This window comes from Somniosus microcephalus, chromosome 26 (genome assembly GCF_052327205.1).
Source record: "Somniosus microcephalus isolate GS21.2 chromosome 26, FLI_Smic_1.0, whole genome shotgun sequence".
Taxonomy (NCBI): domain Eukaryota; kingdom Metazoa; phylum Chordata; class Chondrichthyes; order Squaliformes; family Somniosidae; genus Somniosus; species Somniosus microcephalus.
The window spans coordinates 29,449,324-29,463,053 of record NC_141012.1 but is presented as its reverse complement, the minus strand read 5'-3'; the positions used below and the strand labels follow the sequence as shown (position 1 = coordinate 29,463,053).

General features: G+C 45.2%; 1 protein-coding gene across 23 annotated transcripts in view; it reads right to left on the bottom strand.

The window, feature by feature from the left end:
• Positions 1 to 13,730, bottom strand: part of gramd1ba (GRAM domain containing 1Ba) — a 458,121-nt gene that overhangs the window by 84,774 nt on the left and 359,617 nt on the right. For 18 of the 23 annotated variants that reach the window (XM_085968004.1, XM_085968003.1, XM_085968011.1 and 15 more), the window contains one exon: positions 13,292 to 13,315. The exons of the other annotated variants lie outside the window; for them this stretch is intronic. In XM_085968004.1, coding sequence (XP_085824130.1) covers positions 13,292 to 13,315 — 24 coding nt within the window. The remainder of the gene's footprint in view (positions 1 to 13,291; positions 13,316 to 13,730) is intronic. 23 annotated transcript variants of the gene reach the window in all.

The window sequence follows — 13,730 nt, the reverse complement described above, 5'->3', positions numbered from 1 at the left end:
CACATCAACGCTGTGTTGACTCCCAAACTGCTGGTCGCTGTTAGGAGAGGGCGTTAGTTGAAGCGCTAGCCACCAAAATGCCGTGCAGCCTCCTTAATACGCGCGAGCCGTCATTTTAAGTGGCAATCAGCTTCAACTCCTTTACCAAGGTGCATCTTGCACTAAACGCGGGCTAAACCGGAGGATTTTTAGCGCCTAAATGCGCTGCCGAAAATCGTCCCCCTTAGGTTTTGGGGAGTCAATGGCACAATTAGGTTTTTCAACTCAATTTACCATCATTGTGCAGTATTTTTACATTAGAAAGCATTGGATTGAGGAAAGGTCACTCAGTCCATGAAAACCTACTCCTTCCACGAACCCTGTACAAGCTACAAAAGCATGAGATGGACTCTTCCTATTTCGTCCACTGAGAGAACAATCTGCATTAATGCTCCCCAATTCCCAAAGGATATCAAGCAGAACTCCAGAGTATCAATCCATCGCCACTATTCGACTCTGGGTCAGGGGAGGAGAATTCCCAGCTTCAGCAACACAGAAACTTTGACATCCTGTAGAGGATTTGATCACCTCAATATAGACCTATCCCGATAACTTTCAAGCCTATTCTCAGCCAGATATCTATCTATCTCTTTGTGAAGCAGTTAATTAATATGGTATCAACGGCTTTCTACTCAGAGGCTGATCCACAAATTCATTATTCTGCGAGAAAAGCAATACAAGAAAACCGACCAAAGTTGGCAAGCACATACCCAAATCAGGCTGCACAATTGACATCCAATAAGGTGACTTAATGAAGTAACTCAAAACATCCTAGTACAATTTCCAGCTTTGAAGATAGGATCAAGGTAGAAACTCCATTTATGGAGCAGTATTAAATCCACAAAGCAACTCTCGAACGTATGTTATATATCGTCTCACACAGCAGCCAACGCCTCATGTAAGTCGCTAAAAGGTTCCTTTGTTCATAGGATCGAAGGCTTACCGGTAGCACATTTTTATATTTCTATTCAGAAAATATTTTTATTGCAAAGAGCATCTGGGTCTTGTATTAACGTCTCAGCTGTTAGTCATTCAACTGTATGAAATAAAATCGAATACTACAAACTGCGCAGACAATCTCAACATCAGGATCTCTTCTACCTATTCATTTTATCATTGGGTTTATTTCTATCCAAAAAAAATCTGTTCCCTCCCCCTATTTAAAACAAAAGTGTTTCGCCTTTTCCTTTAGGTCCCCTCAAACGCTGCAATGATGTCCTAGGGCCTGCTCCTACTTTCTGAAAAATGCTGGGAAACACTCAGCAGGTCGGTTAGCCTCCACGGAGAGAACAAATGAGTTAGCGTTTCAAGTGTGGGCCGTGTGATGGGTGCAATTTCGGTTGCGATAGTACTCGGGTGTTTACCATTGCTGCTGACTCACACCATGCTTGGCCCAGGGAACACAGATGGAAACATTTTATTTTCTCTGGCACTTTATATGCAGGATTAATAAACAGTCTATTACAATTCCAACAAGTGAGTTCAAATTCTGAGTAGAGTCTTGCATTCTCAGAACTCACTACACCAGCTGCTGCAGCTAGCAACACGTGTTTACCCTGTTTCAAATTCCTTATGGGGATTCCAATACAAACAACCTAGTGATGGCTGTTGTACCTGATTGTGCCGATTCTGTTCTGGATCCCTGGGTTTTCACTAATACATTAAGCGGTTACCTAATTTATCAGCGCTCTGTTGCATACTCCAGGGATGAACTTGCATGTTCAGACACATTAAACTGGGCCAAATGGTGAACGTTCATGAGTAAACATCAACTGTCGTATGTTCAAAGGTTTCAATATAAAAACATAGAAAAATAGGAGCAGGAGTAGGCCATTCGGCCCTTCAAGCCTGCTCCGCCATTCAATGAGATCATGGCTGATCCTCTATCTCAATACCATATTCCCGTTCTCTCCCCATACCCCTTCATGCCATTTGTGTCTAGAAATTTATCTATCTCCTTCTTAAATATATTGGCCCAGAAATTCGGGTCCCAACGCGCGAGTACGCACGGGGTACTCACGCGTGGACCCGATGGACGTGCCGGTTTCTTGCATGCACTACGCATGCGCGGGAAACCGGCACTTCCGATCCTCTGAACGAAGTTGTTCAGAGGTCGAACGCGTGCGCGCGGGAGTCTGCGCGTGCGCTTTGAACTTATGTTTTTTTTTAAAACAGGTTTTTCCGTGAGGGTAAGTCTTTAGATTTTAGAAATGTAAAAACCAGGCGTGAGGACTGCATTTTAAAAGGTAAGTGGTCAATTAATTAAAATTAAAACATTTTTTCCACAGGTTTATTATTTTTAAATACTTTAAAGCAAGGTAAGTTTATTTTTAGCCCCGTTTTTTTATAAAATTATTTTTTTCAAAAATTTAAATTATTGTTTAAAATAATTATTTAATGTAATTTATAGTTTATTTAAAAAGTGTGATTTAAAAAAGAAATTATTTGAAGGTTAACTACTGTTTTGGGCCCTCAGCATTCATACGTTTTGACAGGTCTTTCTGTCAATCTTATGAATGGGCTTTTCCCTCCTCCGATTGGCTGCCCATGGCTCACGTGATCCCAGGGGACGCATCGCACTAACTACGCCCCTGGGACACGCCAGCACAGCGCGCCGGCCTCTGGGCCAGGCCCCGGAGAGGAATTCTACGCAGGCCCAGAGCTCAACTGCCGGCGTGCTAGGTAAGTGTAGGTCGGGGGCTTGCACCCGCGGGAAGCCCCCGACCCGAATTTCTGGGCCAGTGACTTGGCCTCCACAGCCTTCTGTGGTAGAGAATTCCACAGGTTCACCACCCTCTGGAAGAAATTTCTCCTCATCTCAGTCCTAAATGTCCTACCCCGTATCCTGAGACTGTGACACCTCGTTCTAGACACCCCCCCAGCCAGAGGAACCATTCCCCCTGCGTCCATGTCTGTCTAGCCCTGTCAGAATTTTATACGTTTCACTGAGATCCCCTCTCATTCTTCTAAACTCTAGTGAATACAGGCCTAGTCGACCCAATCTCTCCTCATACGACAGTCCTGCCAGCCCAGGAATCAGTCAAAATACTTACAAAGTAAGTATGCTTTTTATGATCAGCAGTTAAACCAACAGCTTACATGATTAATTAGATACCGCTAATGATTATGGAACTTTAAGCGGAAGTGAGTTGTGCCCATAACCGCTTTACGCTGGAGTATCTGTGATCTTTTACGCTGGTTCCAAAGTGCATTTACCCGAAGCAGTCCCCGTCCATAAATCTGGCCACACCCCCCAGGTCGGAATGACAAGTTTCCGCCGATGGCGCCCATTTTGGGGTCGCTCATCACACTGCGCCCAGAATCTCGGGCGCACAGGCACCCGTGGTCACATCAATCCAAAGTTAATCACCCGGCCTGCAGTGGCTGGCAGTCAACTGAAGCCTGACCCAGCTCGGTTTCTCCTGCTGCTGCAATTACTTTAAGTGTATATTGCTCTGTTGCAGTAATTAGCTAATTGAAGACAGCAGTGACCAACGGTCAATTGCAAGTCTCTTACCTTGTGATCTTCAGCCTCGGTCTGCCTTTTATATGACCCCACCCGACACCAGTGACCCTGTTCCAGTCACAAATCGATTAGGTTCAATAATGCTGCTTGATTGCGCCGATTCTTGGGAGATTTGACGTTCGGGCTTATGCTCATGAGTTTGCGCGGAAACCTCATTATAACTTCACTTCGGCAGATCCGGTGAAGAGTCCAGCGCATTCTGGGCGCAATTTGCCGATTGCGCCCCTTTATATTGTAATATAGTCCTACGGACACCCTCAAGGCCCATGACTGAGACAGGTTGCAGCACAGCAAGAAAAATGAAATGGAAAAACTGACTGAATTTTAATCTCAAATTCAAGCAAAATCAGCACTAATAATTGAGAAGATGAATTATGATTATATGTTCAATAAAAAACAAAACAGCTCATTCATTCATTTTTCTTTACCCTCGGTTTTGATGCCTTGGTAGCTCCTATATTCCTAACAGCCCTCCAGGGTTTTGCCAATGCTGCTACAGCAGGCTTGCAAGGGGGACACAAGAATGTTATTTGGTAAGTCAACAGCAACAACTTGCGTTTATATAACGCCCTTACCATACTAAAACGTCCCACAGGAGCGTGATCAAATGAAATTTGACACCGAGCCATGTAAGGAGATATTAGGACATGTGACCAAAAGCTTGGCCAAAGAGGTAGGTTTTAAGGAGCATCTTAAAGGAGGAGAGCGAGGTACAGAGGTGAAGATGTTTGGGGAGGGAATTCCAGAGCTTAGGGCCTCAGCAGTAGAAGGCACGGCTACCAATGGTGGAGCAATTAAAATCGGGGATGCACAAGAGGCCAGAATTAGAGGAGCGCAGATATCTCGGGGGGGTTGTGGGGCTGGAGGAGATTACAGAGATAGGAAAGGGTGAGACCATGGAGGGATTTGAAAACAAGGAGGAGAATTTTAAAATCGAGGCATTGCCGACTTCTCCTCCTTCCTTCCCAAGTGGGATTATCTAGTTTCCCCTCTGCACTGTCCCGACGACACAGAATCAAACTAGCACCTCGCCATGTGCGGAGCTGTTAGCAAGAACCCATGTGCTACTACTTCATGAGTTAGTGTACTTGAGCACCAACACACTACCCATCCCCCCCCGCCCCACCATTAAGAAAAACAAAATTCAACCTCATGGGTCTGTACTGTGAAGTGTTTCTGGCAAATTAACACTCAAAGTTTAACAAAATTGTAACCAAAATTTTTTTTTAAATTGTGGATCAACTCACAATACTGCTGTAAATTAATGCATTGAATAAATTCATCTCTGTAATTTGATAGTACATCAGTAAAGTTGTAAATATAGAATTATAACTAGTTTAGTAAAGTTATCTAACAGGTATTAAAGAAGGTGGCACTGATCTGCCTTCCATTTCCTCTCTCATTTCCTAATTGATCAATAGGCATATTTACACCATACATGCCAACTGTTATAAATCTCTTCATTCATCAAGAAGCTACTCGTGAAATAACGCTGGACGGCCAGCTGGCGGTGCTGTCCAAGGAGTATAAATACTCGGGCGTGGGCCCCAGCTTCCCAGGGACATTTTGTAAGACAAGGAACTAGTGAAGTACAACTAGACCTCCATGTTCTGAAACAAGTTGATTAAAGCCTTGCTTTCTACTCAAACCAAGTGCGTAGTGAGTTTTATTACGTCACCCACCATCAGCATTTTAACCTGGCATCCAGTGCTTTAACCTGTCAATTTATTCACGTTTCACAAGAAAAATTAGGTTTCCTTTGCAGGGACTTAAGATTTCCCCCATCAAACAATCAGATCAAATGGAGGGCAGGATTGATTGGTGCCTGTCAGAGACAATGGGCTAGAAATTTGTTATAGCCATAGAGTCATAACGGCACAGGAGGAGGCCATTCGGCCCATCGAGTCTGTGCCAGCTCTCTGCAGAGCAATCCAGTCAGTCCCATTCCCCCGCTCTATCCCCGTAACCCTGCAAGTTTATTTCCAAGTGCCTATCCAGTCTCCCCTTGAAAACATTGAGTGTCTCCGCTTCCACCACTTCCGTCGGCAGCGAATTCCAGGTCATCACCAATCGCTGCGTAAAAAAGTTTTTCCTCACATCCCCCCTGTATCTCTTGCCCAAAACCTTAAATCTGTGTCCCCTAGTCCTTGTACCATTAAGTAGTGGGAACAGCCTTTCCCCGTCTAGCCTATCCAAACCCGTCATAATCTTGTACACCTCTATCAAATCACCCCTCAACCTCCTTTGCTCTAATGAAAACAAATCCAGCTTCTCCAACCTGTCCTTGTAGCTAAGATCCCCCATCCCCGGAACCATTCTGATAAATCTCCTCTGCACCCTCTCAAGAGCCTTCACATCCTTCCTAAAGTGTGGTGACCAGAATTGGACGCAATACTCCAGTTGTGGCCTAACCAGCGCTTTATAAAGGTTCAGCATAACTTCTCTACCTTTGTACTCATTACCTCTATTTATAAAGCCCAATATCCCATATGCTTTGTTAACCACTCTCTCAATATGTTCTGCCACCTTCAGGGACCTATGCACATTAACTCGGGTGTACAGCTGCCTCAACAACCATAAGAAGGAGGACAAAGAGAAGGAGCACTTATTTACAAATGCTGATGGCAGGTCGCCGCCCCAGGGAGAGAGCCCAGGGGTTTTCCGAGGAAGCTTTGGAGGCATTGGTTTTAGCGGTGGAGAGAAGGCGGGCGGTCCTGTACCAACTGGCAGGAGGCCCTCGCCACAAGTCTGCCAGACTATGTGGAGGGAGGTGGCACGCCACGTCACGGGCAGCACTGAGCTCCCCAGGTCCCACACCCAGTGCAGGAGGAAGTTTAACAAGCTCACACGGGTGGTCAGGGTGAGTGAAGGCTTCAACAAATGCTACATACCACCATCTGTACCACAAGCTTCACACACTGCTCAATGTACCACACCCCCAGCACTCACCCACCAACAATCTCTACCTAGCAACATCTCACACCTTGCACACAATGACAGCTATTCAACTATGGCAGGCACAAGGGTCATTAGTTATTAGAATTCATGTGATATGTGTGAATATTTTGTGGTCTCTCTCATTTCAGCTTTGCACCCAGGAGGACGCTGTGATACGCCATGAGACGGAGATTGTATGATGGGGATGTAGTAAGCTATGGGGGTCTGGGGTTTCATTCATGTGAATCAGAGTCTGATGAGCCGGTCACGGACAGCCCATCCAGAAGGTCGATTGTCTCGCTGCCTCCGCCCTCCCTCCTGTTCCTCCTCCTCTGCTTCGTCGTCCTCCTAAGGTAATCCCATAATCCAGCAGCCCCCATGAATGAGGAAGTGTTGTGAGCAGAAGCCTTTAACAAATAATGAGTGACTTCTGCACTTGAATGAACATTCCCTGTCTCCAAAAAATCTTGAAATAACTAAAGACAATGGTTTCAGTTGCAGGAAGTAGCAAACAGGCACTGAAACTGCAAAACCCTGTCAGGTACAGCTGATTGGGGATGGTGCCTTTAAATATCGCTGCTGCAGCCTGTTTTCTGCTTGTAGATGCCAGCTCTCCCTGTTGTTGTTTTGCGCTGCTGTTAAGGCAAGTGGCTAAATCCAAAGTTGAAGATCGGGCATCAAGTGAGCGTTGCACACTCACTGACGTCACAATCTCCATCATGGCAAGCTCCCTGGCGATCGAGGTTACCGGCACCGCCGATATGGCAAGCGGCGCTGGAACTGGCATCAGCTGTCGTTACAGCCGTCAACGGCATTTCAGCGCCATCTCCTGGTGCTGACATGGGGCGCAAGCCACACGAATTTCTCCCCCATACAGACATCATTTTACAAAATTGGTCTGCTTCATTTCTCCCACTATTGGTTACAATCAAAGTTAAATCTGATGATTTCTGGCAGATGCATTTATTTAATGTTCCTAATCTAGTAAGTTACATATAACTAATTAATTGCTAAAATGCAGCTATAAAAAAAATGTCTTCAAAGGTCCTTTTCTGGCTGCTGATCCGATTGCTTCACTTCTATCCGATAGGAGCTATAAACTGTTTGAGAGAAGAACTGGATATTGTTTGATTTACATTTTGCTTTAAGATAAGAAGTAGGTGTAGTTGCACAGGCTGGAAAATTCCCCAACTGGTGATTTCCCAATCTCCATGACTCTTCAGGGGAAAGCACTGCATTAAGGGCAAGGTGCTTTCCAAGAGGGAGAGATGGAAACAGAGGACAAATCAAACAAATACCTCTAATGATACAGAAAATGAACAAGTGGATTGGAAGTACAGGTACACTATCCCTTATCCGAAAGCCTTGGGACCAGCTGAGTTTTGGTTTTTGGAATTTTTCGGATTTCAGAAGGTATTATTATAAGACTGGGAAATTTGTATTTAATATAAATTTTAAAAGTTCAGGCTACCTCTTGCGACTGTTCCGTGTCTCATTCCCCTTCCTGCTTCTCTGGAAAGCCGGCATCGGCTGACTCCTACTAAGCTGGCCCGCAAATCAGGTCGGGGGTCGGGTGGGAGGGGGGGGGAAAAGAATATCGGACGGGCCGCGGTTCAGGTCGGGGGGGGGGAGAAAAGAATATCGGACGGGCCGCAGTTCAGGTCGGGGGGGGGGGGTGGGGGAGAGGGGGGTGTCGGGTCGGGTCGGGTGGGAGGGGGAGAAAAGAATATTGGACGGGCCGCGGTTCAGTTCAGGTCGGGTCGGGGGGAGAAAAGAATATCGGACGGGCCGCTGCAGCTATCGGACGGGCCGCTGTATTGTTGGGTTCACTCTCCCGGTACCTCCTTCACACTGCCCAGCTCGGCCTGCAATCTCCTACCCAGGAGGGAACTCTGTGACCCTCTGCCCTGCTCAGCATAAGTCATGCGCCACTCTGGTCATGTCGTGCGCACGACTTACGCTGAACGAAAAAACTTTCGTTTTTTTCGGTTTTCGGTTTTCAGAAGTTCGGATAAAGGATAGTCTACCTGTACTGTACTTTCATCCTGTAAGGCAAGAGAAAGGTGCACACTCAAAGGAGGGAGGCAAAGATGAAAAAAGAAAACATATATATAATTTCACGAGGAAATATACCTCCAGCATCTTCAGGTTAACCCTAGAAGCAACTTCTTAATTGTAAAAAAAAATCCAGACTCAAACACGCTGCAGCCACATCTGCTTAGGACTTAGTGGACGCTAAAGCTGCAATCACTGATCAAGTCAGTGCCATGGAAACTCATCACTGCAGTGTGCAAACACCATTCCTTGACAGAGGCGAGTCAGAACTTCAACACACGGCCTTTTGTAGCTGAAACAGCATCAGGCAGATGGGGGGAAAAAATAGAAATGTCCATTTCATTCACTTAATACTTGAAGGGGCAATTTTGCAAAATATCAAAACCTGAAGCTGCAACCCTGAGAAACAATCGCAGTTCAGGCACTCCTTTTCTGCAGTAACTGATGCACAACAAGTTCTCATTTCCGATCCATTTCTCAGACCCTGTTTCCAAATCCTGGCAATGTTCGCACTTCAAAAAGGAGCGGCGAGTTTAGGTTTATGTAATGGCTGCCATGATCTCTAGTACTGCAGTGCATGAAGGTACAAACAACAGAGAGTTCCAAGTAGAGGGGAAGCAGAAACCTATTTAGCAACAGCTACTTCTGCAAAATAAAAGGGCATTCCAGCAAACATGACTTCATACGGTGGTACAGATTGCTTGGTACTCTTGTGTAACACAGTGGTTATCTGCTTTTTGAAAAAATGAGCTTCTTTCAATATATTGTGTCCCACAGATAGCCAATGCTCTGGGATGCTGCTGGTATCTGGTCACCACCAGTACTCTCAGACTTTTTTTGGCACTCTTTTCCCCAGGATACACCCCTCTCCCAAATCCCACGCACTTCAAAGTGTCTCTGTTATCAAAGTGCTGACTGCGCAACCATCACGGAGAACAGCATAACTGTGGTAACAATTCTATGAATAAAAAGGTGGACCACTCCTGTCACTTAAATGTACTCTACCCTAGTGGCCTGGCTTAGGACTAACAACCTTACTGCAAATCTGGCTTGCCGTTCTGAGGGCCGGGTACCTTAAGCTACTGGGTATGAAGCACTGGTGGAGGCTGCCTATGATGCTCACCATTATTTTGTTCCTAACTTCTCATTTCCATCACTCAAATCACCTTCAACTCAGGAGTCTAGGTTGGCCTGGGTATCAGACTTTTCCACAGCCATCACAGGATCTCTCTGTCCAGCTAACCAGAGATGGGCTAACAATATAGAGTCAAGTAACTGCGCTGGTTTTTCATCGGACTGTTAAAAATATTCTAGCAGCCAGGCCAAGTAGTAGCAGATCCAAAAACACCAGTCTAATCATTAGCATGTCCCAGGCTCAGACACAGAGCTGAACTTGCGGTGAAGCAGGTCCTCTGTGCCTTGTGGCTGCTATCAACCACACAGTACTTAATTTTTGTGGCACTCCCCAACATATATAGATGCCAATCATCCACATTTCACACAGGCAGCATTTTGGATTCAGCATCCGCTATAGCTTGTGCTTTGCTGATGAAGATCAACACCACTCCTGGCTGTGCCGCTCCCTGCCGATCCTGACTTCCTGCCCGTAGTTTTCAGCAGCACTGAAGCATCGGGTAGGAGTAGAGAGGTAACGAAGGTAGTGGTTGTGGTGCCGGGGGGAGGAGAGTGCCAGCATAAATTGAGATTGGGGGGGGGGGGGGGGGGGGTGGAGAAGAATGGCAACAGGAAGTGACAGGAGCAGGAGGAAGTGCGGCAGATTCAATTGAGAGGAGTAAGGAAGAAGAGTGCCGGCATGAACTGGGGCGGGGTGGGGTACGTGCCAGACAAGAGTTGGGAAGAGGCAAGGGAGAAGGGTATCAATATCAACCAGCGGGCAGTGGAAGAGAAAGGGAGAAGAATGCCAGCATGACCTGCGGGTGAGGGCGGAGAAGATTGCTGGGTTGAATTAATGGGTGAGAGAGAAAAGTGGAAGTGTGAATAGGGGAATGAGGTAGAGTGTGCCAGTGGGAGCTGGGGTCTGAAGGTGAAGGGGGGGGGGGGGGAAGAAAAGTGCCTCTGTGAACTAGGAGGGGAGGGGAGAATGCCTTCATGTTACTGTGACAGCCATATATACAATTTTGAAGTTTGTCAGATTCAGCAACAGTGAGTAAAGTGTGCACCAAAACATACAAACAAAAGTTTGAAATTTCTCCACAAGAAATGAAGGAAAATCCCAGAAATGTTGCCACAATCTTCCACTAAACAAGTGATGGAATGTTGGGTATACCTGTTTTATATATCCAAGTTATGACAAAAATTCAGCGCTGTTTTTAGAATCATAGAAAGTTACAGCACGGAAGGAGGCCATTTCAGCCCATTGTGTCCACACCGGCCAACAAAGAGCTATCCAGCCTAATCCCACTTCCCAGCTCTTGGTCCGTAGCCCTGCAGGTTACAGCATCCCAAGTGCACATCCAAGTACTTTTTAAATGTGGTTAGGGTTCCTGCCTCCACCACCCTTTCAGGCAGTGAGTTCCAGACCCCCACAACCCTCTGGGTGAAGACATTTCCCCTCAAATCCCCTCTAAACCTTCCACCAATTACTTTAAATCTGTGCCCCCTGGTTTTTGACCCCTCTGCTAAGGGAAATAGGTCCTTTCTATCCACTTTATCTATGCCCCATATAATTTTATACACCTCCATAAGGTCTCCCCTCAGCCTCCTCTGTTCCAAGGAAAACAGACCCAGCCTATCCAGTCTTTCCTCATAGCTAAGATTCTCTACTCCCGGCAACATCCTTGTAAATCTCCTCTATACCCTCTCTAGTGCAATCACATCTTTCCTGTAATGTGGTGACCAGAACTGCACGCAGTACTCTAGCTGAGGCCTAACTAGTGTTTTATACAGTTGAAGCATAACCCCCCTACTCTTGTATTCTATGCCATGGTTAATAAAGGCAAGCATTCCTTCTTAACCACCTTATCTACCTGGCCTGCTACCTTCAGGGATCTGTGGACATGCACTCCAAGGTCCCTTTGTTCCTCTACACTACTCAGTGTCCTACCATTTAATGTGTATTCCCTTTCCTTGTTAACCCTCGCCAAATGCATTACCTCACACTTCTCCGGATTGAATTCCATTTGCCACTGTTCTGTCCACCTGACCAATTTATTGCTATCTTCCTGCAGTCTACAGCTTCCTTCTTCAGTATCAACCACACAGCCGATTTTAGTATCATCTGCAAACTTCTTAATCATACCCCCTATATTCAAGTCTAGATCATTGATATATACCACAAAAAGCAAGGGACCTAGTACTGAGCCCTGCGGAACCCCACTGGAAACAGCCTTCCAGTCACAAAAACACCCATCAACCATTACCCTCTGCTTCCTGCCTCCGAACCAGTTTTCAATCCAACTTGACACTTTGCCCTGGATTCCATGGGCTTTTAACTTCATGACCAGTCTGCCATGTGGAACCTTATCAAAAGCCTTTCTAAAGTCCATATACACTACATCAAATGCACTACCCTCATCTACCCTCCTTGTTACCTCCTCAAGTTTGAGTTGTAATGTTTACCAGTTTGGCGTGTGTGTCTATACATTATGCAGCACACTGCAAAACCAATCAATCGCGTACGTGCGCAGTATAATTTTAGAGCACCTTTACTGATTAAAGTAAATAAAGAGCCACAACTGACTATTACTGTGGTATGAAGCCCAGCAGCTCACACGGCCCTTTCCAAATCAAAGTCATTCATTACCTTCCTACAAACAAAGAAAACAAAGAAAATTGTAAAATAAGAAATACTGTAACAGGCTTCTAATTTCACTGTTATTTTGCTTTAGAACTGAAACACCCTCCTCTGAATCAGATGACAGTATTATAGCATTCTGCAATGATGATATCACAATAGCCTCTCTCAGTCTTCAATCAATGGCACTTCAGGTCTATTTTCAGCTATCATCAGCACATCATTTTGTCACAACAGGGTACGGTAGCATAGTGGTCATGTTACTCGACTAGTAATCCAGAGGCGTGGACTAATGAGCCGGAGACATAAGTTCAAATCCCACCATGGCAGCTGGGGAATTTAGATTCAGTTAAATTAGTTAAATAAATCTGGAATAAAAAGCTAGTATCAGTAATGGTGACAATAAAATTACCGGATTGTCATAAAAACCCATCTAGTTTACTAATGTCCTTTAGGGAAGGAAATCTGTCGTCCTTATCCGGTCTGACCTATATGTGACCCACAGCAATGTGGTTGACTCTTAACTGCCCTCTGAAATGGTCTAGCAAGTCACTCAGTTGTATAAGGCGGCTCACCGCCACCTTCTCGAGGGCAATTAGGGATGGGCAATAAATGCTGGCCTTGCCAGCGACGCCCGCATCCCGTAAATGAATAAAAATAAATGGCAGAATGTGAATTGTTGATTAAGTGAGGGCAATATCATTTAATCTTGAGATTCATGCCACATCATAAATCAGTTGAGTTTCGCTCATACGGTATGTGACATCATCTGAACCAAGACCAAATATTCTCTCCTAAATGATGCCGCTTCCAAAACATTCAATAGCAGCAGGAATATCCAATTTATAAAGTTGAAGGGATAACAGTCACATGACGCTCTCTACGATATTCTTAAAGTGGCAGCAGCATTCGGCTTTTCAATGTTACTGAAGAGTACATAGTCTCAATACAACACGAATAGAAAAAGAGATGGTGCTTACTCTCATGATGTGCTGTCTTTCATGCTAATGGAACAAGGAAAGTTTTAGGGGAGAAAAGAAAGGAAACATAAGAAAGATACGGTTTCACAACAATACAGACATGACTCAAGCTAAAAACAAGGTCCAGAGAGAGGTATAAAAAGAGACTAGGTAAAAATCAAACTGCACCACACAAAGCCAGTCAGAGGCTGAAACAAAAAGGAACATGTGACACTGGCACTGACTTTGTTTCTCCCCTCCGGCAGAATTTAATCAGAAATATCCCCTTCACTTCTACAGCACTGAGAATCAGTGCACTCTCAACGAAATTCAGATTTTATTGAGGGAAGGGAAGATTTTCGCTGTATGTTATTTGTAATGAAAACATAAATCTGTCCTTCTTGCCTTGTTTAAAATTTCACTGGAGGACCACCGATCTTTCCCTCTCCTTGACCATTTT